The sequence below is a fragment of the Anopheles stephensi genome, chromosome 2 (assembly GCF_013141755.1).
Source record: "Anopheles stephensi strain Indian chromosome 2, UCI_ANSTEP_V1.0, whole genome shotgun sequence".
Classification (NCBI taxonomy): domain Eukaryota; kingdom Metazoa; phylum Arthropoda; class Insecta; order Diptera; family Culicidae; genus Anopheles; species Anopheles stephensi.
This window is the reverse complement of record NC_050202.1, coordinates 84,081,251-84,103,632: the sequence shown is the minus strand read 5'-3', so window position 1 is coordinate 84,103,632 and position 22,382 is coordinate 84,081,251. Positions and strand designations below refer to the sequence as shown.

General features: G+C 47.1%; 1 protein-coding gene and 1 long non-coding RNA gene across 8 annotated transcripts in view; one reads left to right on the top strand and one right to left on the bottom strand.

The window, feature by feature from the left end:
- The window catches only part of LOC118507579 (nuclear receptor subfamily 2 group F member 1-B), a 73,380-nt gene extending 57,388 nt beyond the window's left edge, over window positions 1-15,992 (bottom strand). The window contains exon 1 of one of the 3 annotated variants that reach the window (XM_036046233.1): window positions 13,969-15,992. In XM_036046233.1, the coding sequence (XP_035902126.1) occupies window positions 13,969-14,551 (583 nt within the window). In that variant the 5' untranslated portion in view covers window positions 14,552-15,992. Of the gene's footprint in view, window positions 1-8,543; window positions 8,822-13,968 lie in introns of those variants that run through there. The other 2 variants (XM_036046234.1, XM_036046235.1) reach the window with 2 other exon arrangements.
- Window positions 639-6,465, top strand: LOC118507600. 5 transcript variants are annotated; one of them, XR_004905676.1, is made up of 4 exons: window positions 639-4,284; window positions 4,381-5,313; window positions 5,374-5,481; window positions 5,557-6,465. It is a non-coding gene; the product is annotated as an uncharacterized LOC118507600 (long non-coding RNA). The 5 variants fall into 5 exon arrangements; XR_004905673.1 differs by having other exon boundaries at window positions 639-4,853; window positions 4,915-5,313; XR_004905674.1 differs by having other exon boundaries at window positions 639-5,073; window positions 5,186-5,313.
- Window positions 15,993-22,382: the final 6,390 nt, after the last annotated feature.

The window sequence follows — 22,382 nt, the reverse complement described above, 5'->3', positions numbered from 1 at the left end:
AATGCTCATTCCTTTGCATGCCGACTGGAGGAAAAAAACAATAAAATTGACGTTAAGCATAACCACCACAAGGGACCCCGAGATGGAGCGGATGGATGGATGGGATGCTGGCTCGCACACGGTAATGGGATATTAACGGATCTCCTCCGGTCTACGTAAATTAGCGTTTGCGAACCAAAGGCGAGCAGCAGCCCAGGCAATCACACGGTGGTCAAGGTTCGGCCAAGCTCACGGCGGACTGCTCTCGATCTGCGATCTTCTGCGCCTGCCTGCGGGGCACAAACAGGGCGTTTCGCGCTTCCGAATATCGACGCACGTACCGTCGACACAATCTGTATATAATCATAATAATATGTAATGATGAAGGCAGAGCTGCAGATGGTTTTAAAAAATCACCCCGGAATAGGATATCCCACCCGGTAGCATTGGACTGGTGCCTCCTGTGACGGATATATTTTGTTTCTCCAATTACATCTCGCCTCCGTTGGGGTCATTTCATTATTGATCCTGTATATCCTACCCAGATTGGGTTCTGCCGGGAGGTCGTTGTCGGAGTACATCAAAGCGTGCAGAAAACCACCCCAAAACAGTTGTACCCTTGCTCAGTGCAAATGTGTGAGGGAATTTGAATTTTAAATAAGCTCGCTAGTAACGGCGGCTCTCATTATTTATCTCATTACTCGCTGTGGCGCTTCGGTGATGGGACCTGGGATCGGGAAGTTGTTTCCCGAGTCCCTTGGGTGCGTTCTGGGATAATTAGAGTGTGCAGCGTACTCTGTCGGAAGAGATGCAGCCGGCACCCATAATGCACACCTAATATGTAATGCAATCGAGTCTTCTGCACACCGATTACCGATCTCGGATGGGCAATGGGAGGTGTACGGTTCGTTTGGCACGTCCCGCACAGGTGTGGTCAATGCACCGACGATGCAGCGCGATGGGAATTGCTTAATTTAAGATTATCGCTCAATTTGTAGCACATTACACATGAGGGTGCTGCTGAGCCGTGGAAAGTCTTGTAAATCGGTGTTGTTGAGCTCAGGAAAACAATCTGTGTCGGTACGAGCCGTTTGAAGTTGATGAGTTCCAGCTTTTCGCCTGCAATCTGGATTGTTTGTTTTATGAGTCCAATTTTTTAACTCCAATTTTGAGGTAAATAAATTGGACTCTTAAGATTACTGAAGTGCTAGCCATACGGGTAGGACTCTCCAAACTTAAAGACTCATTGCAAAAATTGCACGTTTCCAGATGGTACGATTATAGCTAAAAGGAAATCCCACCGAATCGGTTGGACCATAAACTAAAATATGCTCACACTAAGTTCGCGTACCATCATCCATCACGGGTGCTCCCGGCGGGCAGAGAAATCGGGATAATTAAATTAAAAAATCCCGATGATACACCTATTTATCTAGATCCGGGCGTAAGTGAATCTCCATCCAACCGTCTGTTCCACCCACGGAGTTCCAGCGTTCCAGGCCGGGTTTGAACAACAACACCAGGTCCGTATGCCAATGTCCTGAGGGCAGTGAGCATATCGCATCCGACCGGGACGTGTCGGAGTTTGTGGCCCCGGTTCGGCTCGTCCAGCGCAGAGAGAGAGGGCGGATTGGATGCATAACGAGATAATTTTGTGGTTCGTTGGAAGATAATTGATTATGAACCCTTCGCCACCTTTCTTTTGCGCCTTTGGAGCACTGTTGTGGGATCGCCGGGCAAGAGCCGAACGGTTTGAGGAAGAATCGTGACAGTTTTTAGATGGTGTAGAGTGCAAAAAAAGAGGATACTTTTAGAGCACTGTTACATCTGTGTAGCTTTGGCCCTGGAGGGAAAATGGTGTTGGAATTTTTGTACGTAGATATAGGGACGAGGGCATATGATGTATGAATACATTATTCATAAACTATGCAAGGAGTCGGTCACACATTGTAGCGTGTGTAACTAGCTGCAGTCTCCAGCGGGCCCCCGAAGGCAGAATGCTTGGGATGGGATGGGTGAGTTAGCTGAGCGTACGTACCCCCCTCCGATCAATGGACGACGACGAGCATGAATGAGCCGTCAGGATTGAAAATTTGGCCAACGGCCAAGGTTCGTGTGGGTTACGCTTTACACACACACACACACACACACCGCCTTCGATATCTCAGCGATATCAAACAGCGCCCCACAGACAGTGGGTTTCATAGCCCGAATGCTTAACAGGAAATAATTTTGCATAAATTTGCATGCACAAAACGCGCAACCGTCGCCGCCGCACGCGTTTTACCGGCCTGTGAGCTGCGGTTGGAAGATTTCGGTGTTTTTACTTTACCGTGTCGGCGGACACAGCTCACCGTGTCAGTGAGGACATTTTAAACAGTCTATACTTTTTCGACAACACGACGGTGGTCGATGGTCACTGTTCTGGTAGAGTGTGTGTGACCGAGTGACGTACATGAAGGTTTAATTGAATTGCATTTGATTAAAAATCAGTGCCTGAAATCGAGCCCCGTAATTTAGCATCTGCTTCCCGGGGGCATATCGCCGGAGGGTTTAGGGGGTTTTCGAAACGGAAGTGCTATGTTTTACTATAAATACTTCCGTTGAATGAGTGTTTTTTTTTTGCGTAATATGAATTAGGGTTTAGCAATAGCTCAGAATAGACAATTTTATTCTCCTCCCACCAACAAGTGCAGCTTGTCTTGGCAATGTTTTAGTATTGCCTAAGGATATACTATTTTATGAATGTCACACCAACGATCTCGCATTAGCTCAGAGTATATAATGTTGAACTGGTCCCACCAACATCTCCTATTTCTTCTACCAACTTTTTAAGTACAAGCTCATAATAAACAATATTTTTCTGCTCCCACCGCTCGACGAATGCATCCTTGAGGCATCTCAACGCTTCGGAGACAAATATTAATCGATTGTATCAAACCATAATGACAAGCGGACTCAAATTGTTTGATAAACCAATCATTCACTGTGATCTGATTGCTGCGACCGGTGAACAATTTGTACCGCTCTGCCCCGGATGATACGAGGCTGACAAACCAGGCAAACGACATCACCCTTTTTGCGCGTCTTTGCACTCCGGCGTCTCCGGTTATCTCGGGGCTGGTGAAAATTTTCCCATCTTATAATTTTCCACTCATCGAAAGCAACCGCACGCGGGCAAAGAGGTGCGCACACCAACAAAAAAAAAAAACCCGCTCGCGAACGCGTCCGTCAGCGAACGATCGATCATGGGCCGCTTATCCGGCCGGCGAAACCGAACCGGCGGAAAGTAAACACGATCATCCTAAAGCCTTCCAGTGCCCTCACCAGTGCCGGAGGAGTTTGAAAAGCAATTTCTTTGCGGCAGGAGGAGTAGTGCATGCAACGGTGGGGTTGTTGGGTGGAGGGTTGGCGAGGGTGAAAAGATAAGCGAGGCAGTGCAGTCGTGCAGCAGTTAATAAAAAGGGGCATATGAAATAATAAATTATTTTTCGATCGATGCGCCGAGATAAGACGACGATCGGGGGTCTTGCGTCGAGAAGATCGAATATGTGTGTGCGAGATCAGGTCGCGCGCGCGCACACGCCGATCTTGGATGGGGTAACCGAGGCTGACGATGGAGAGAAATGGGAAGGAAGGAAACACATTGTGATTGTGCGCCCATCGAGGGGTCTTTGCTGCGATTTAATTCTTCAGCGTTCTGTGATCGTTGGTAGAATCGGGCGTTTAGCGAGCATCTTTTTGGCGCGCGCACGCGCGTGTGTGTGTGTGCTCTCGAGGGCCTCTTCCATCCACACAGCCCAGCAGAGTTCAGAGCTTCTTCATCCACCTACTCGAAATCATTTCATTAACCCTATTACCGGCGCTGTGGTTCATTCGTTCGTTGCGCTTGCCTTAAAACATAATTAAACCGTTATCCGCACGGTTGGTTCCCGGGAAATGCATCGATGGGGGAAGTTCTCGCCAACCCGCCAAACCAAACTCTCCGGCCCGAATCCGTGCGACACTGTGCCGGGCGCGCAGCATGGGCCTCGCGAACGATCGCATCGAGATATTTCCTGGTTGCCTCTTCTGTTCCGCGCCGAACGCCAGCCGAAGGCTCGCTCACTCACTCTTGCTTGCTGTGTGTGCCAAGCTGCATAAAGAATAAGATCACGACTTGCAGGTACTTATGAGTTTATTTCCGACGAACTTCCCACCGTTTCGGACCCGTTTGCGTTGTCCATCCGCCCCCGAAAAGCCGCTTGACCAGGGAGACGAATTTCGCATCGTACGATACCGATGGCATGCACCATGCTGGCTGGGGTGAGGTACCGCTGGTCTGATCTTCATCCAGCAAGAAGGTTTTCCGTTTGCCGGTGACTTACCGGGCCATTATCTTCTCCAATTCTTCTCGTCCAGTCTCGACGGGAGCTTCGATCTACTGCTACGCGCTATCCCTTCCCGTGAGAGGAGTCCCGATCGGGGCAACTTGAATCGCGTCTTCCGCGGACCCAACGAGCAACAAAATAATATTGAATTAAAATCGATTGCTAGAGAGGAGAGTGTGTGCCCGCGCGCGCTTCATTCGGAAGACGGGTGGAATTAAAATTGGAACCGCCGAACGAAACGCTCAAGAAGTTCCCAGGCTCTAGCCCGGGGGTTTTGTTTCTGTGTGCGAGAGTACCAGTGTGTCCCGATGTGTGTGTGTGTGTCTTGCCATTGGCAAACATGGCGATAATTATCGAATTACGGAATGGAACTTAAGGCGTTCGAGTAGCCTTTGACCTTTGCGGAAGGAATCCGAGCAGTTAAGATTTGCTTAACACTCGACGAAATCAACTGATTGGGATCGTGTTTATTGGAGAGGCTTTTAGTGTAAATCAGAGCTTCAAGTAAGTAAGCAAACGGGGCTCAATCTACTCTATCTATACTTGAATATCTCTTCTTCCGAAGTGGCGTCCCTCATGTTTGCTCCAAGGTTTCCAGATCCATGTAGTTTGTTGGTAAAACAATATCATCACCGTTAAAACTTATTGTTAATAAATCATCCTTGGAGATGGAGCAGGCGAGTTCATCCAACAGAATTCTCCCAATGAGCCCTTTAAAAAGCAAGTAAGTAAACAGTCGCTCAATTCCCGGCAGGCAAGAAAAACTCATCCATGCCGCCGAGTAGAAAATAAACGGCCGCCAATATCCCACAACGCCCTCTAAATATTGGGGAAAGTTTTTCATTAGCCGAACGCCGAGGCCAGATGGAAACGAAAGCAAAAAAACCCGAGTCACGTAAATCATCCGACGGGTAAACAGTGTTGCGAATGCACGTCCAAGCACAGCACCGCCGTCGTCTCGTATGTAAGCGTATGTGCCGTTCCCGGTGTTCATAACTCTATTTAACTTTCCATCACTTTCCAGATCGAACCCATTGTGGGAATGGGTTAAAATGTCGTCACTCGAAAGAAACGCAGCCCCGAATCCGAAAGGAAAACGGATTGTCAGCCCCGTAAGCCCGTGCACACACAGGTAAATCGTAGTCGCGGTTGTTGAAGTGTCATCATCGATGGAATTAACATCACTTGTTGTTTTCTTCTCTTTTAGGGACACAAGTGTGGTACCACCACAATGTTGCCGGGGCCACTCTTGTTCGCTGGCGTGCGCGCCCGCGCGTTCGATCAGTTGCTGCGAAGATGCTAATCATGATGGCGATCGAATCTTCAACACCATCACTCTATAGGACGGACCTGACGCGCATCGCCGTGGAGGCGACATGAGCTTGCGCCGCAGGGTGGTGGAATAGTCGCGCAATAAAGACATCGCTAAAAATAGTGTGCCTCTTGAAAAAGCTCACCGGTGGACTGATGAGAAGGGGTTGCCGGTGGTGAAGGGAAAAGAGTGCGAGAGGTTTTATGTATGGTAGGAAGCAGCTGATGATGCTCTGGTGTCTTGTTCGCGACCGAACAAACGGAACTGTGTGTAGCCTACCAACTTCGAGGGTGCATCGAGCAAGCACGTTTGCGTTAATTAAAATCAATTTAAGAATCCACGGGAAACCACCATACACACTCGAACCTTACGCGTAAACGTCTATAGGAACATTCAAGTCGAATATGAGTCAATTTGATTTGATGTTCTGATTCGATTGTTGGTTAAGAAATTTTGTACGAGAATGGAAGAATTGCTGTCCCTTTAGCCGCGACCCTCACGGTCTCATTATAGTTATCAGCAAACGATACAAAAACGAATCACTATTAGACCTGTGATGATGATGGCAGCTGATTATATTGATCGTTTTCATCATCATCATCATCATCTCGAACATCTATAATAATCGGATCGCAATCGATCGCAAAACGGAAAGAGGTGGTGATGGAGGTTTGGTGTTGTTTTGTGCTGCTCATAAACATTCTCTCTCACCGCCCTCCCAATCCGCAGCCGCGACCCCACATTATTAATAAGCGACGAAAGGCGACTCGGTGTGGAGATCAGTTTGAAGTGGTTCGTGGCATTCTGCTGGGACGTGTGTGGGTGGCTATTGATCAACGCAGATCGGCGACGAAAAGCCATAATAGACTCGCGGTGTGCATCACGCGCCAACAGTTGATGAAAATGAGAAGGATTTATACATGTCGATAGGGAAGGAAAACAATAACACTGCAGAGCAGAGGAAGCACGTTTAGGGATAAGGGTTGAACAGGGTGTGTGTGTGTGTCAAAATCGACCTGACCCAACCAAAGTAGAAGAAGAGTCTCTCCAACACAGAATAAAAAAAATCCCTCCATTTACTTATGCGTCCCCCATGTCTCACCAGTTTGGGAAAGATGGTTCCGTTTGGGGGTGGTTAGTTGATTGCGGGCACGAGTAGGTCACGATTTTTGCTCACTTCATCTTGAAGCGAGCGCGCGCGCGTTCACGAGCGATCGACCGTTTTATCTCTCGCTTCCACCGAATTTCTTATTCCCATCGGAATCCAGCTGGATTAAAATCGAAAATCGATCGATACAAGCCCGGGATTTGCCGATAGTTCGCGCGTACGGCGAGCGGGAAATTGTAGCGGCGTGAGTTTCCACCGACCGGTTTCGTGCCAGCCTCCGTCCGAGCTTGATCATCTCGATTGAGGTTAATAGTTAATAAAAACCACCCCATTTCCCTTTGCCGTCAGTACCGCCCGGCTGACTGACCCAAGCCGACCCAGGTTGCACACCTCGTTCTGGCGGCACTGACCGTTTTGGAGGGAGAGCGCGCGAGATGACTCTGGAGAAGGACCATTAAAAAAGGGTCTCTCGAAGGCGGGCCCGTGAGTGTTACGAACCGTTGAAAGAGCCGGTATCGATTGTGTTTTCGCAACAATGGCAATCAGTCCACATTAGGCAGAGAAAAAACGGATTGTGCGATGATTTCGTGACGAATTGTTCTTGTCCTCCGAGGAATGGTCAGTAACGATGTGTTGATTTTAATTGGTTGCGGTGTGTGCTTTATGGTTGTATAATGATTATCTGTGCCCTTTTTTCCGTAGGAACGATTGCGTGTATCCTACAGAGTTCAGCTGGCGCCTCAGTCTCCCAGCGAGTAAAATTATTTGGCCCAGTTACTCTTTTCGGCGCCTCACATGTCTGTGAAATGTGAGATATGCGACGCCCCGCAGTACGAAGCCCAAATGCGTACCGGGATGAAAGCGAAAGAGCCTGGCAGAGCCCCCTAATGAAACGGTTGAGCAATTTCCGCAGAATGCCGACAAGCACGTGGTTCTGGTCCGGTGGGTAGTTCGTAGGAAAAAACAAGCGGACACCACTGTCGGACGGCGGCAAGCAACAGTGGACAGTTATGGCTAATTAGACGAATTAGGGAAGCTCGTAAAAGAAGGTGGAAAGTGGCAGCTACCAGGAAAATTGGGTGAGAATTCTCAAGAAGTTTTGGACACAGACACACACACACCAAGTGTTGTGTGCCTCGCCTCAAGATTACGCGCGATAGTTGCACAATTTTTGCACCCTAATCCAAGTCGCTCTGCTATGCGGTGTGATTCATTTCAGTATATCTGTGGAGATATCCAGATATTCTGGCGGTGGTTGCATAACTTCCGCCGAGAGCGTACCGAAGTACCGGAAAAAGTTATCCAAGCGCGAAGCACAACAACAGTCTCGTAACAGCAACGATAAAGAAGCCTAGTCATACTCGCGCTCGAAGTGTGAAATTGCGTGGAGATGGAGAGGTGATCGCGTTTCTGTGCGATTACTTTGTTGGTAATTAATTTCAGCTGCAAGCAGGTAGCAGGATTGGCATCATGGACAAGTACAAAACGGGAACAACAAAGTACCGATGAGACCTAGACGAAGAGGCAGATAATCGAAAGAATGTGTGTGTTGCATGTTTGGAATAAATTTTCCTTCCCTTGGTGGTACTTGCCAAATGAAAAACATACACAACACTATTGCCGGTAAAGTTCGTTAGCCTAGGTTGATGAGACGAGCGATGGTCATATTTCACATAATGGCTCAATTCTTGGAAGCAGGTTCCGGCTGTCGGGTCGGGATTCTAAGGCACGGAAGCGTTTCTGTTGTTCTTGCATGCTCATAATCACCACCCACCTGTACACTGCAATTATGCACCGTTTGATGGAAGTAAACCGGCACCCATACCCGGTAGGAGATAGCGGGACAGAGTCACACTGGGCGCACACACGATCAGCTGAGAAACCTTGATGACTCTCTGCCGTTGGTGTTAGCCTTGGCACACAAAACGGTTTTGGTAAGATCCAATCCTTTACAAGACCTTTAACTATTTGAAGTAGAGATTGATTTAACCGTCTTTTTGTCTGTTTTTTAGCGCACTTTGAGCAACAAATCGAGCGCACACACACACACACGCACACACTGGCCTAGTAACACTAGCTTCACCCGACACTCACACGTAACGTACCGGACCAACTGACGGACTCCTCGAGCACAGGAGACGGAACCATCGAATCGAAGTGAGGTGTTGCAGGCAAAGAGCTGCACATCTCACAAGAAAACTCATAAATTGAACCCTCGGCACACACAAACACGGGCGGCTTATCGCGACGGTACTCTGTACAGCGCCCCAAAAGCGCGCTACAGCCTCCGGTTCGGTTTCTGATAATGGACGGTTGGAAGGTTGAAAAAATCAAAACATTCCCCCGTTTTGCTTCGTCGTGCACCATTTGACGCCATGCTGATTGTGTCGGACGCGGACAACCACTACGAAACGGGTGCGATTGTGTGATGCCACACGGTTGGTCCGCTGGATCTTCTTCCACTGGAAAAATGTGCACACGACCGCGGTTGTTTGTAAACTTCACATTCACAGACGGTGTGGAGTGCAGTAGTAAAGGTTTTCGGGCAGTGAACATATCCGGAATGTCCGGAGATTCGACGCAGGCGCTGCCTCTTATCAGTGGAGTGGTGCAAGTAACAATAATCGGGTTTGCCGGTTGTTGTCGTCTGGGAATGTTTGACAGGGACCGTTTTTCTCCCCCATTTTGTATGGACGCATCCACATGAGTATGAAGCTGTTTTAGGAAAATTAGTCGCGCTTTTCGATCAATCTACCATATGTCTTAATACCGACCCAACAAAATCATGTAACACAGGACAGGCGATCTGCGTGTCTAATCGTTTAATGGAGGAAAATTAGCTCCTAAAACGACCACATTTATGTCACGTTTCGACAAATAGGCACTATTCTGCGAATGAACATCGCGCCGTAAACGACGTTACGTAGGGACTGTTTTGTGTAACTCATAACTTTTGCTTCATAAAAATAGACCCGGTTGGTGCATCGTGTTGTTGCCTTCGGTCGTACTGAGCAGCAGGCGCACATTCAGTGCCAAGGATTGAACCCCACCATAAACGCGACAGCAAATACGCAATTGACCTGCTGACCGGTGATGCCGCGGTGATGGTCACAACACCTTCACGATGGCTGGCGCCCGTGGAAGGTTGCTTGGGTTTTTTTGCCTACCTCAACACAAAACCCACCACCACCTCGGGGACACGTGTCGTAAAGTCGGGTGGAAGATAACAACTTTTTTGTTTTTAAATTATTTTACCCCTACGCCCTCTCGGTAGACGTGGACATGTTCATCATCACAAAACGGGGAACCAATTTTTATGGACATTGATCGCGCCGTACCGAGACGGAAGGAATGAACGGATACATCAGGCCTTATGCAGTAGATGGAACCATGCAAAGCCAACGGTGACTTTATTGATTAGTTTTCTTTCCCTCTCGTTTGAGTGTCGCCGTGCGTCATTTGGATGTCGCAAAAAACAACGGTTGGTCTACACGACAAACGCTTATTAACGGACACAGCCTCCCAGTGTTTTAAAGCTAACCACGGGACCACGCCACTCGAAAGGGGCGAGCAGCAGCGAGTTCGATGCGTGGAAATTGTTGTGATGGAGAAGGAAAATACGCACTCGAGGAAGAAAAACAGAGGAACTAGTTGGTGTAAAAACAGGTTAGCCAACCGAATGATAGTTAAATTGAATCTCACCCGGTTAGGCTCGGCGCACGATTAATCGACTGCAGTGCAGAGGCTTGACATTTGACCAGTCTACCCCTAGCACACAGGGACGCACCGAACCGAGACGACGGTTCGACGAATCTGCCGGCGGGGATCAGGAAGATCATATCATCATCAATCGTGTGCTGACTACTGATGCTACTGGGTTTTATTTTCCCCGGGTTTTCCGTGATCCTTGCTTGATCTTCGCTTCCCATCGCCTTCCTCCGTTAACACGATGCGAGTTTTGTTCGTGTTTTTTTAAAACATTAAATAGCTACAGCCATGTTGGTTGAAAAAACAAACCGGTTCACTTCCGACGGGTTCAAAAAAAGGACGAGACACACCCCTGTTTGCCCTTTGCTTTGTTGGCTGGCGTTGCCGAAGGTGCGAAGAACGCCATCCTCCAAATGGGGATCCGGATTCTGCGTTACATAATGATCCGCTATTATAAGTGTATCATATTTGCACAACCGATCTCCTGGGCACGGTGACGCAATGCTGAGGCTGAGATTAGAGTTTTTCTTCTTACTTCAGCTGCTACACATCGGTGTCAAACACATCCTAACGTTTTCCTTATCAATGTTTTGCTTTACACGGGGTTTTTCTTTTTGTTCACTGGCAACTCGTATTGGCGCCATCCTATTGGACACTTTTTACTGGACTTGGACTTCACTGTTTAAACTTTAGAATTTCGTTTCTTCACCGTGCGCACCATCATGACCTGTTTTGACCGTCTTGTTCTTACTCCTTTCGGTGTCGCTCGCCACAGTTCATTAAGATTCGTTGGTGAGGCCACCACCAACAAACAAAAAAATCGACACAACAAATCAGACAACCAAACACACACACAAACAAAACCCTAAGCGAGAGAGAGCTCCACAAGATGTCAAATGTCCAACCATTCCATTGTTGAAAGGGCGCGTTGCGCGTGTTGGGTGATTTACGTCGGAACAGAGCTGTGTCTGAGTTTCGCCACAGAAATCGTTGGATTATCAAACTTAATTGGCGGTACTGTTGAAGTGAATCAGGTCGCGCAAGTCTTTGTTCGCAAGTTTTGTCACAGTCCGGAGCAACAAATTCTAAGGCCCCGGTAAGATAATTGATTAGTAAATAAGCAGTTTGCGGAGCTCATTTTCAATCCTCCAACAAAGCTCCTATTTATATTAGCAAACGAAACCAAAAAAACAAACGGGAGATTGGTAATGTTTTTGCATTGTTTGCCGAGCAACAACTAGTATTGCATTAGAGCTGGTAGTAGTGGTGGTGGTGGTGGTGGTGTGCGAGAGCTCTTGAGTCTCATTGTTGAGCCGTGGTGAAGCCGGGTCGGGTTTATCCCCTTGAACCGAGTCATTTACATTCACCTTACGCTGCTGTGGCACCCATTAGCATGCAAAGTCCCGGTGGCCCATTGTGACCCTTTTCATAATGTTATTCTTGACATTGTGTACACATTTGATACGTCCCTGTCGCCTGTAAGGAACTCCCGGGCATTCGCCAAGATTCAGGAAGCATCCGGAGCAGGGAGCAGGATCTTCAATAAACTCATCTCATTAGCGAGCAAAACTGCAACTGGATATGTTGGATTGGGAGGCGTCCCGCCTAACGCCTTTACTCCAGTGGAACCGCCGAACCAGAGGCGCGGTTGTTGTGTTGGATAGCTGTGATTAAATACCGATATCAATCAACTGAGGTGGAAAATTGCTACCCCCCCCCCCAGCACAGCACAGGAAGGATATGGATATGTAGCTGTACGTCCTTCACTTCCTGGTGGATGGTGTCTTTCCTATTCTTGTTCCAGGGATCATGCTTGCTTGATGGAAAAACGGGCAAACTATTTGCATACGCATTTTTCACCCATGAATGCACAACAGGGGGAGAAAAAACTCACTACAGCTCCAAATGTCTTACAGTCCTGTATCCTTCTTGTGTTTCCGGGTAAACTCCAGGAACAAAAAAATACGAAGATTCGACTTGTCTTACTTCCTTCAAGACATTTGTCGGATGAATTCCTCCGCACTCCGGAGGAACCTCGTAACGGTGTAAGGGAAAAAATGGTTTTGCTCCATAAATAAAAAGACAGCAAGCAGAGGCCTTCAGAGAAGTTTCAGTAAGCACGGGAAACAATCCCCCTAATCTGTACAAGACATGAGGACGATCACCGACGCACAAGGGGTGTAGATGTAGCGCTTGAAGAAATGGTAGGAAAACTCATAAAAAACAACAATCTCAACCATAAGTGAGGTCGGGACAAAAAGAGAAGAAGACGAAAAAACATTACAAAGAGATCCTTTTAAATAAAATCATAACAATTACCAAACGGTGCAACAAGCGCAACCACCGGAAGGGGGACTGAGCAAACTCACAATTTATAGTTGTTTTTTTTTTTTGGTTCGTGAAGGATTTTCTTACACTTTCCTTTTTAAAAATAGTATCACGAGCGAACGAACATGTGAACAGAGAAAATGGACGGTTTTTGTTTTCTCTCGGGCTGGGGGAAAACATAATAAAAATAATGTTAGAAGTCAATTGCTTGAGGAATATGCTTCCGAATATTGATCGTAACCTGCAGCAGTGGGACCGGGTAGAGAGAAGATGTACGAAGGGTATCGAAAATCGGGACAAAATAATCGACTACACTTTGCCATTAAGAATCCATAAAAAAAGGGAAAATCCGGAGGAAACGGGCATCCATGGCACATGAGCACATTACCCTTCGGGCAGCGCCGGTAGAGTACACATCTTTGAATGATGACTTTTTTATGCTTATTTGTTTTGATTAATTGTGTCTACCAGCTAACATATCGTTGGGCACGAACGTAGCAAACGTCTCAATTCGTTGCCGCTTGAAGTCTCGTTCGCCAGCGAGACGGCGAAAACCAGTAGCCGACTAGCAGTAAGCTTTAAAGGGCGAAGAAAACGTCGATTGTCTTCTGTGCCGTCGTGGTTGTCACCGAAGTTCGTGATGTTTCGCGTGGCCCCGGGAATATGTCCCACAATAATCATAATTTTATTAAGTCCAATCCGTTCCGTGGACTGGCACTGGATATGTGCGGAATGTATGAATGGTTGTTGTGGTCCGAGCTCGACGAGAAAGTACGACGAGCAGTGACGTATGCAGGAATGAAGCAATTATATTTCGAGCAACGAAAGAAGCGAGAGAGAGAGAGAGAGAGAGACGACCGCGGGGGAACAAGGCAAAAAGTCATAAAACTTGTAAAACATGTATGGTGCGCTGTTTGGGAAAGGAAGTTTTTCTCACGGGCTAAGAGTCCCTGTGGGATGCTTCAGATATTCCCACACGACGGTCCGGGGCCGAACGAAGTTCCCAAAAATAGGCAACATGTTGGATGAGGTTTTTAATTACTTCTTGAGCTCTCATTTCTTGGCTTGTGATAAGGTTCTAATGCATTCCCTAATAACCGAAATTTGTCCTTCAATTGCATAGCTTTAGGGGGACCCTTCGCCACTATCTCTCCCACACTTACCTTCACACGTAAACTGTCCGTAGTGTTTGCCGGAACTCTTATCACCACACACGACACACTCGATGTTCTGGTTCTTCAGGTCCTGCCCGTTCTGCGAGTTCATACTCTGCGAACCGGGCGTTGTGCTTTGCTGCAGCGACAGGAACTCTTTCTTCTCGATCACATTGCCCTGCGTCACGCTGCCACCCGTCACCGACGGATGCTGACCGACACCGCTGCCGATCGACGAACCGCCGGACGAGGACGAAATGAAGTCCTTCTTATCCTGCGTCACACCACCGCTGGACGAGGAGGAGGACGTCTGCATGCCGGGCACAACCGACCCGCTCTGACCCTGCGGACCCTGGCCGCCCAGCGTCGTGATATCGTCCCCGGCGGCCGTAGCCGTGCTGGAAGCGACAGGCAGGTGTGTACCGGACAGACTGCTCGGATCGCGCCAAGGGCCGTGCGGTGGCGGTGGAACCAGGGCCATCCCCCGGGGGAAGCCCAGCTCGAGTGCACCGATCTCCGAGCCCTGGCCGCGCGGATTGTAGAAACCCGTCGCCGTGGAGGGCGACGGGCAGAGTACGCCACCGCCGTACATGCTGAGGGTGTTGTGTGCCAGAATATTGCTTCCGGTTTTGGCCCCACAGTCGGGGCCGACGCTATCGAGGAAAATTTTTCCCGCTTTTCCTACACCGGTGCCACAAGGAAATTGGACCTCGCGGGTTTGGTGGGGGCCCGTGGGGTGGGAGGGTTTCGGGTTGCGAGGAGATCTGTTTATCGGAGTACCGGTAGAACACTCACATTAGGCACCAACACACACACACACAGACTCACACTTTGCCAACTCAGAATGTAACACACTTGCGGTGTGGGATTACACAATCACTTCGGTTTAATATTGGCACGGCAGCAGTGGCACAACATCAAACTAGATCTATCTATTCCTCGATCTCCTGTGTCACTTGCGATCGAGCATCGTTATCAAGGATCAAGAGGACTTGTTGTTCTTCCACCTATTAATTGTCAAACTGGCCGAGGGACAGGTAGGTCTCCAGGTGGGGCGATGATGATGGTGCACAACTACAACTTCTCAACACCACACTATCACGCACATAATTTATTCTCTCGCTCTCTCTCCCCCTCTCTTTTCAAAACGGGAAATCAAAGTAGCACCGAAACACAACGAAAACTTGCACTTGGCCACTGATTTTAGCACTGACTCCCGAATGGCTGTGATTTTTGATGACGTTTTCGTAAAGGATTGACAGCAGCAGTGTGCACACCGTAACGGAAGCAAACACAAAATAACACCGAAAGCGTTACCTGGTAGCAAAACAAAAAAATGGAGCCTCACGGCCTCACTCCGTAAACGACGTAAACACGCGCGCGAATCGGTTATCCTTTCGAAGAACAACACACAACACCACGACAACCACCACGAGATTTGTGCACGATCACCACCAGACAGCAAAAACAAAGTAAGCGGCGCTATATTTTTGTGTGTATTTGATGTGTGCGTGTTTTTTTGTTTTTTCGCTTCGTCAAACAAAAAATCAAATCGTTAATTGAATCACTTTTGCAACACTTTTTCCTCCCGGGTAAAAGCGAGTCAAGCGGATTCGTGATAAAATTCCACGACTGTGCCTGCGGGAAGTTACGGACGTAACGCAAACGTGTAACGCAACACGCAACAGCCACACGGAACGACGCACACGCCTGACCAGAAGGACTTCCCGAGTCGAACTTGATGCTTGGCTCGACCCGACCCGACCGCGATGATCAACCAGACGACCCCACCACATTGTGTGTCTACACGCCGCTGCCTGTCTCGCTCGGGTTCGAAGATCTCACTCTCGCATTCGGGACCGGCCGCTACAACCAACCCGGATCGAACAACTGCTGGCTTACTGAAGGCGCAGGGGAAGGAACGTCGAGTGGCTGTGGGCCCGTGAGTGCTCGGTCTGCTTTCGGGGTGGTGGCTGTGTGTGTGCGCGCGCGGCGGTGGTGAGTTCAGCAAGTTCGCAACCCCCTAAAACCGAGGGGTTGCAGCGTTCACCAACCCTCTAGGGTGAAAGAGCTTGCTCGCGTGTGCGTGTGTGTGTGTGAGCGAGTGAGCGCAAGTACGGCGCAACCACGCCCGTAACAGCGCCGGTGAGTTGCCGCTGTGATGAGTGCGAGCGAGACGAGTGGCGATGGGCGAGCCTTGCTGTGGACTCGCTCTCGCAAACGGTGTGCCGCTGTGCCAGGGGTTGGCTGCACATTCCGACGGGGAAAACGCCGTTCGAACGGTGGAGTGGGGATCGAACCGTGGGGTGAAAGAGAGAAGAAGGACGCTGTATGCGAGAAAGAGCGCGAAAGAGTGAAGGGCACAAATCGAATTAGACGGGAAAGCCACCCTGTTTTACTCCTCGTGAGCTGGGGTGATTTGGGGCCGGGAGAGGTAGATCTGTGTTTTCCACGGTGGAGTGTCATGCTCTATGAGCTTTTCCGAGAGCTCCCATTTTTTACTCCCTCCAAGCGGGTATGCAATGCGTGGTGTACGTGTCCTGGCAAAGGCCGATGTTCTCTGGTCCTGGAGGTCCTCGGGGTCCAGCTTGGGGTTTGTGAACTTCCTCCCCCAAACGGTCCCGTTTTCTTGGCTGCCGTCCATCATGGCGCCTGGCCTGGCCAGAGATGGACATATCCCTGCTTATCTCACCTCCTTCAACCTTCATTCCGCCCTCTATCCCAAGTAGCATTTAAGCCTGCTCCCGTCAGGAGCCATTTTTTATTTGCTGTTGTTGTTGCACTCTCGACCGGACCGGACACGGAAATGGAAATCCTCCCGTTTTTGGAGCATGAGGACACCACCAATCCCACTTTCCTCAACCCCTTTTAGAGCATGTGTGATTTATACGCCCGAATCGCGCGGCCAGGGAATGGGGCTTCGGATTTAATTTTGCCTCTACTCCGGTTCGGTTTGTGTGATGGCAGGTGATGGAATTTTTGTTTTTCCTCTTCAACCGTGGACGCGCACCGCATCGCGTGGCCTTGCTTCGATTATCCGGTCAACGATGTGTGCGCCCCATGTCGACACGTCGCATCGGACCAAAGGCATCACAGGCTCGTCCACTTTGGCTCCATCATCGTATATGGGGCTGGGGAATTTATTCGATTCGTTCGCTTTTGTTTTTCACAACCCTTAAAGGCTGCTGCTGCTGCTGATGATGATGATGGAGCTGATGATGCACCATTTAAACTTGTTTCTACAAACCTCACACACACACACACACACACACACACATTCATCCATACAGAGCGCGACAGTTGGGACACATTTCCGGCGAGGGAAAAAAGGGCGCCGGCACGTTGGACGGTTTTGTTTGCAATTTTCCTAACGTTTCCGTTGCCACAAACCGGGAAGAGATTATCCGTTGACCGGGCAACCGACTGTTTTATGGGTGCGGAAACCAAGGGTGGTGGAGAAACGAATCTTGTTCTGTTCGTTTTTTTTTTGGGCACAAAAATTTGGCGCCATTTGTGTGGTCCAGATTTTTCTTCCCTCTTTTCGAAGCGCCGGAAGGGGCATACGTTTCTTTTTGTTCTTCTTAGTCACTCACTCAGTTTTCGGGTGCTTGTTGGCAAGGCTTAGGATATAGGTCTTTGGGATTTACCAGAAGGCCATTCTTTCCTGTCTATTTCGGTCTGCCCGTTAAAACGAAGCTAAAGGCTCCGCTCGTGACCGATATCAGTGAAATCGATCGAGTGGTGTCGGTTTTTTGTTGTTGATAATTCTACTGGCGTTTATAGTGCAAGGTTGTCGGCTTAAAACAAAAATTACCTCACCACTAAAAATAACTCCCATGCTCCCTCCGTTTCAAGTTGCTTTGTCATTTTCGATTCGTTAATGTTTAAAATAAAAAGAAAGAAAAGGGCAACTAATATTCCGAGGTATTATCGAAATTCAGCCTCTAGCCCGCTGACACATTCACGCCTTGGGGTCGTGTCATTCGATGGACCGCGGGACCAACAATTACCAGCCCGAGAGAGCTATCAGCTTCCCTACCAACCACTCTGCTCCCAATCTCCTACCCAGCCTCTGCCGGTTGAGGTGCGATAAGGGGGCACGGTCCACTTTTTGAAACTAGCGCGAAAGAGAGAAGCCTGCAGGAAAAACGGTGACCGACTGAAGCGTACGTGCTCCACTGATAACGGACTGTGACGGAAAACAATCAATGCCCCACCCGGCAAAATCATAAACAATTGTGGGTTTTTTTTTTACTCCCTCTATGTGCTACGAAGAAGCTTTGGGAAAGACCTTGTAGGGTTGGAAAATTTTGTCAGAAGTCGCGAAAAACAGTCCTCGGATATTGCACAAAGTCTAGGCAAGAGCAGACAACAAAATGGTGCCCCGGTCCAATGTGACCGGTCTGGTGTCGAGGCGACAGGGATCGTCTGCTGACCTCGTGTGACATCCGACAAAACTGCTCCACCCCGGGGACCCGCAGTAGTAGTGGCCCGTGAAAGTGTAAACGATATTTAACCAGGCCGGAAAGCCTACGACTGCTGCTGTTAGTTCGATAACGAACCGTTGTTGAACCGACCACGCGAAGGAATGGTCGATTCGGAGATCTCCGCGCAGATTCCTGGCCTTGTCAGAGTTGCTTGAATCAGGCGGCTAACCTTTTTTCCTGGATAACCAAGAGAAGTTTTTAGCGGCGGACTCGCACAACACTAACTCGGCGTGGACAACGGGAATGCCGTAGCTCGATCAGACGATTAGCCTTTTTTCCTGGATAACCAGGAGAAGTATCTAACCGTGGTTCTTGCTTGGCTTGATTTCGCCTAATTCTTCCGACGGAGTGGGGAGACACCAAAGTGCGTAACCAATTTCCGGAGGGAAGGCAAAGGTGAAACTTTCCCGATTCTGTAGGATACCCAAACAATGAAACACAAGTTTCTTCGTTGAGGTTTGGATTACAAGTCAATTTTTATTCTCAAAAATCCTATCTTATATACTAAAATTCCGTGGGAAAAAGAACGTGAAATAGCATTACATCGATCTCCTTTTTCCTAATTCGGTATGCTGATGCGTTGACCCCTGCCAGGCGTCGGCTAGTGTAGGAGGTCTGTAATGTTACAATATCTGGCAATTGTTACCCTATCGTTTTATGACCACGGGTAATGCATCGCGCATCTGTGGTTCAAGTGCGTATGCCTATTTTCGTATCGCCTATTGCCTGCGCGTCGTTTATTCTATTCGTCAAATTGGTCTTTCCTTCACTGCCCTACGACCGTGCCTTGATCTTCGCGTTGATCGTTTTTAATCGCGCAATGACAATGTATGCATTGTGTTCTAATGTTTACCTCGTTCAGCCCATGCTCTTCACTTTCATTTTTATTACACGGCTTGAGTTTATTTATAGTTTTCATATGTCTGGATATTGTCCCCTTTCTGATATTTCCAATAACGCACCATACTTTCGTTTTCCTCACGGTATGAGGCCTCTCTGTGACTTAAGGTTGTTTTCCTAAGATAATATTTTCCGGTGAGAATTTATCCTAAACAAAGATATTTAGTTATTTAAAGTTTCTCATCTAACTCTTGCATGCCTGTCAGTTTAGCTCAATTTTATTTTGTCGCGTTCGCAACATTCCGGCCCTCGTAAAACTACAAGTTTTACCAAATAAACGCGACGTATTACTACCGAGATAAAATTTAACTTCTCCTTTTGAGTTGATTTTCCTTATATTTTAATCAATTGAATTGTCTCGCGCTCTCATTATACGACACCTGATTTTAATTGCACGCATTCTGCCGTTGACGGTTCATCGATGCTTGCAGTTGGTTGTAGAAACGATTTACAGATGTCTAGCCGGTGAGGATGCGTTAGTGCTTGTAGGTTGTCGAGGCGATGACGAAGGAGATGATAGTAGTGAGGCATAATTCACTGTTGTTTGTATATTGGACTACTCGTAGGGCTGCGCGTTGGGCGTTGAAGCTCAGATACGATTTCGATTGACACGATTTTCAAAAATCTCTACAGGGTAAGAGATGTTGTAGTTGCTTGTTGATTTCACACGTCTTCGTCTTTAACACGATGACTTCAGTTGGGCGATTTCTCAAGTGGTTACGATGTGAAGAATAGTCGTCATTTTGATGCTGGATTTTAAGATTTAGATATCGATAGTTGAAGATGCATTGTAATCAGCTGGTCGACCAAGATTATAGTTTAGACCGCAGTAAGGCGTTATGCGGAAACTATTGTAGACTTGGGTGTTGTTCAGCTCTGATTTAGTTGCACAGAAGAAGTGATTCTCTCATCACTTTGTATAGCAGGTTTTCATCTTCTGGAGATCTCAGCATCTTGACCTTGCTTTCCATCAGACTCGGCCCATATGACCAAACAGTAGTCTCTCGATGGTGTTAGCAAGACATATAGCATTTGTTCGACCTTGAACGTTTGATAGTTGAACATTAGCTAGCTTTCTTCGTAGATTATAGTTGTGACTTTGCACACCCTTTGAAGTTCCACTTTTTTGTTGAGATAGCCAAATTCGTATCTAAGCACTAGCCAACCGCATATTACCGCTTGGTAGTTCCCTTCGACGTTGACCGTTGTCATCTAATTGTTCATAGCAGACCAACTGTTTCTGCCGGATGAAGAATAACGCTCTGAAGACTTCTCTGATGCTGGTTGAACTCAGACGTTACTGATGAAATACCTTGCCCTTGCGCGGTTGCGTAGCAATTACAAGACTTTTGATATAGAGAGTCATAGTCGATTTTTTCTAACGTTTGAGCTAATCTCTTCACTACTACTCTTTTAGAAAACTAATGTGTATTTTTTCTCGCAATGTCCATTTGACGATCGTTTTCTACTTAGAATTTTTGAAAGTTAAAATACTTGAACGCTTCATTTGTGTCGATTTGATTTGATAGATTTTCTTTTCTTCTTATATCATTTGTGGCATGCAAGAAGCTATTTTCTTTTGCGAATAGTTTGTTGGTTGCAATCAAATATGTAATCAATCCCGCTGGTATATTACCCAAAACTTCAGCTGAAAAGAGAAATAACATGATTAATATAAAGGTCGATAAATTGTGGAACAATACCCTGAGGCCTTTGATTAAACCAATAAACCCTTTTACCATAGGCTTAATCGTTTGTGTGATTGCAGTAGCTTTCGTTGAGCTGGTTGTCAAAACCTCGTAGTTCCATGCATCAGAAATTATTTTCTTACTTTTCATCTTTATTGTCGGTAATTCTTTATCAATTACCTCTTCAATTATATTTTCTTTATGAATTCCTATGAAACTACATTCAATTGGTCCTTTATTGGGTAGCCTTTGTTTCTTGTTTAACGGTGGTTCAAACTTTTGTTTGCCGTAAACATTCAAATCCGCCAGTTCATTGACTGGACGGCGGTATTTCCCGTGTAAAGTTTTTACAGGTGTAGATCCTTTTCGATCTTTTTTCATCTGTACTTCCATAAAAAAGTTGGAGTTTGCGTTGCAGGTAGAAATCCTATTTCTTTTCTTTTTTGTAGTTGATGCCTGAAGAACTGAATTTTCATTTATTAATTTGCAGCCCTTTTGACGAATCTCTCCGGATTTGTCTCTTTTTGACCCATGGCCATTGATATCTCTGCAAATCGTTTTTTCAGATTTTATTTTCCTTCTTTTTGCTGATTGTTTTAAGCTTGACTTTGCAATATCCGTAGAAAGAGAAATTTGATCACCTGGTTTTAATCCACACTTTTCTACTGAAAATTGGTTGGATATTGGTTTACGAAAACTTTCTTTCTCTTGTACTATCATGGAATATTCTTCTTCTTGGCTTTCGGTTGTTTTTCCGTAAATTAGCCAACCTAATCTTGTCCTCATTGCTATCGGTTCTGTGGGTTTACCATATTTATGTTTAAACCCCATCAATAAATGATTGTTATTCAAGCCGATCATTATAGTGGGTCGAATATTTTGGAATCCTGAAACTGGAAGATTAGCAAGGTGAGAATATCTTTTGCTTAGATTATCATAATCTAAAGATTGAACAGGTAATTTCAAATCTTTAACCGTTCTCACATTCTTCAGTTGAAAACCCTTTTTAGTTGGACCCTTGATTCTTAATTCCACGTTTTGGCTTTTAACGTGTTCAGTTTGTTTGCCTTGTGTCCATAGTAATTGGAGCGGTTTTACTTCCCCATTTAGGTTAATTTGTCGCGCAACCTTTTCTTCTAATAGGGTCGAGGATGAACCTGGGTCTAATAGCGCATAGGTTTTTATTTTGTGATTGCCGTTTATCAATTCAACTGGCAACACTTGGAAATGCGTTGATGACGTTGCTTCTAGTTCTTGATGATTGTTTACTCCTGCGATTTCAAAATTTTGAGGTACATGAAGCATTTTATGATGCCTATCGGTGCATCCATTTATCCCGCATATTTGC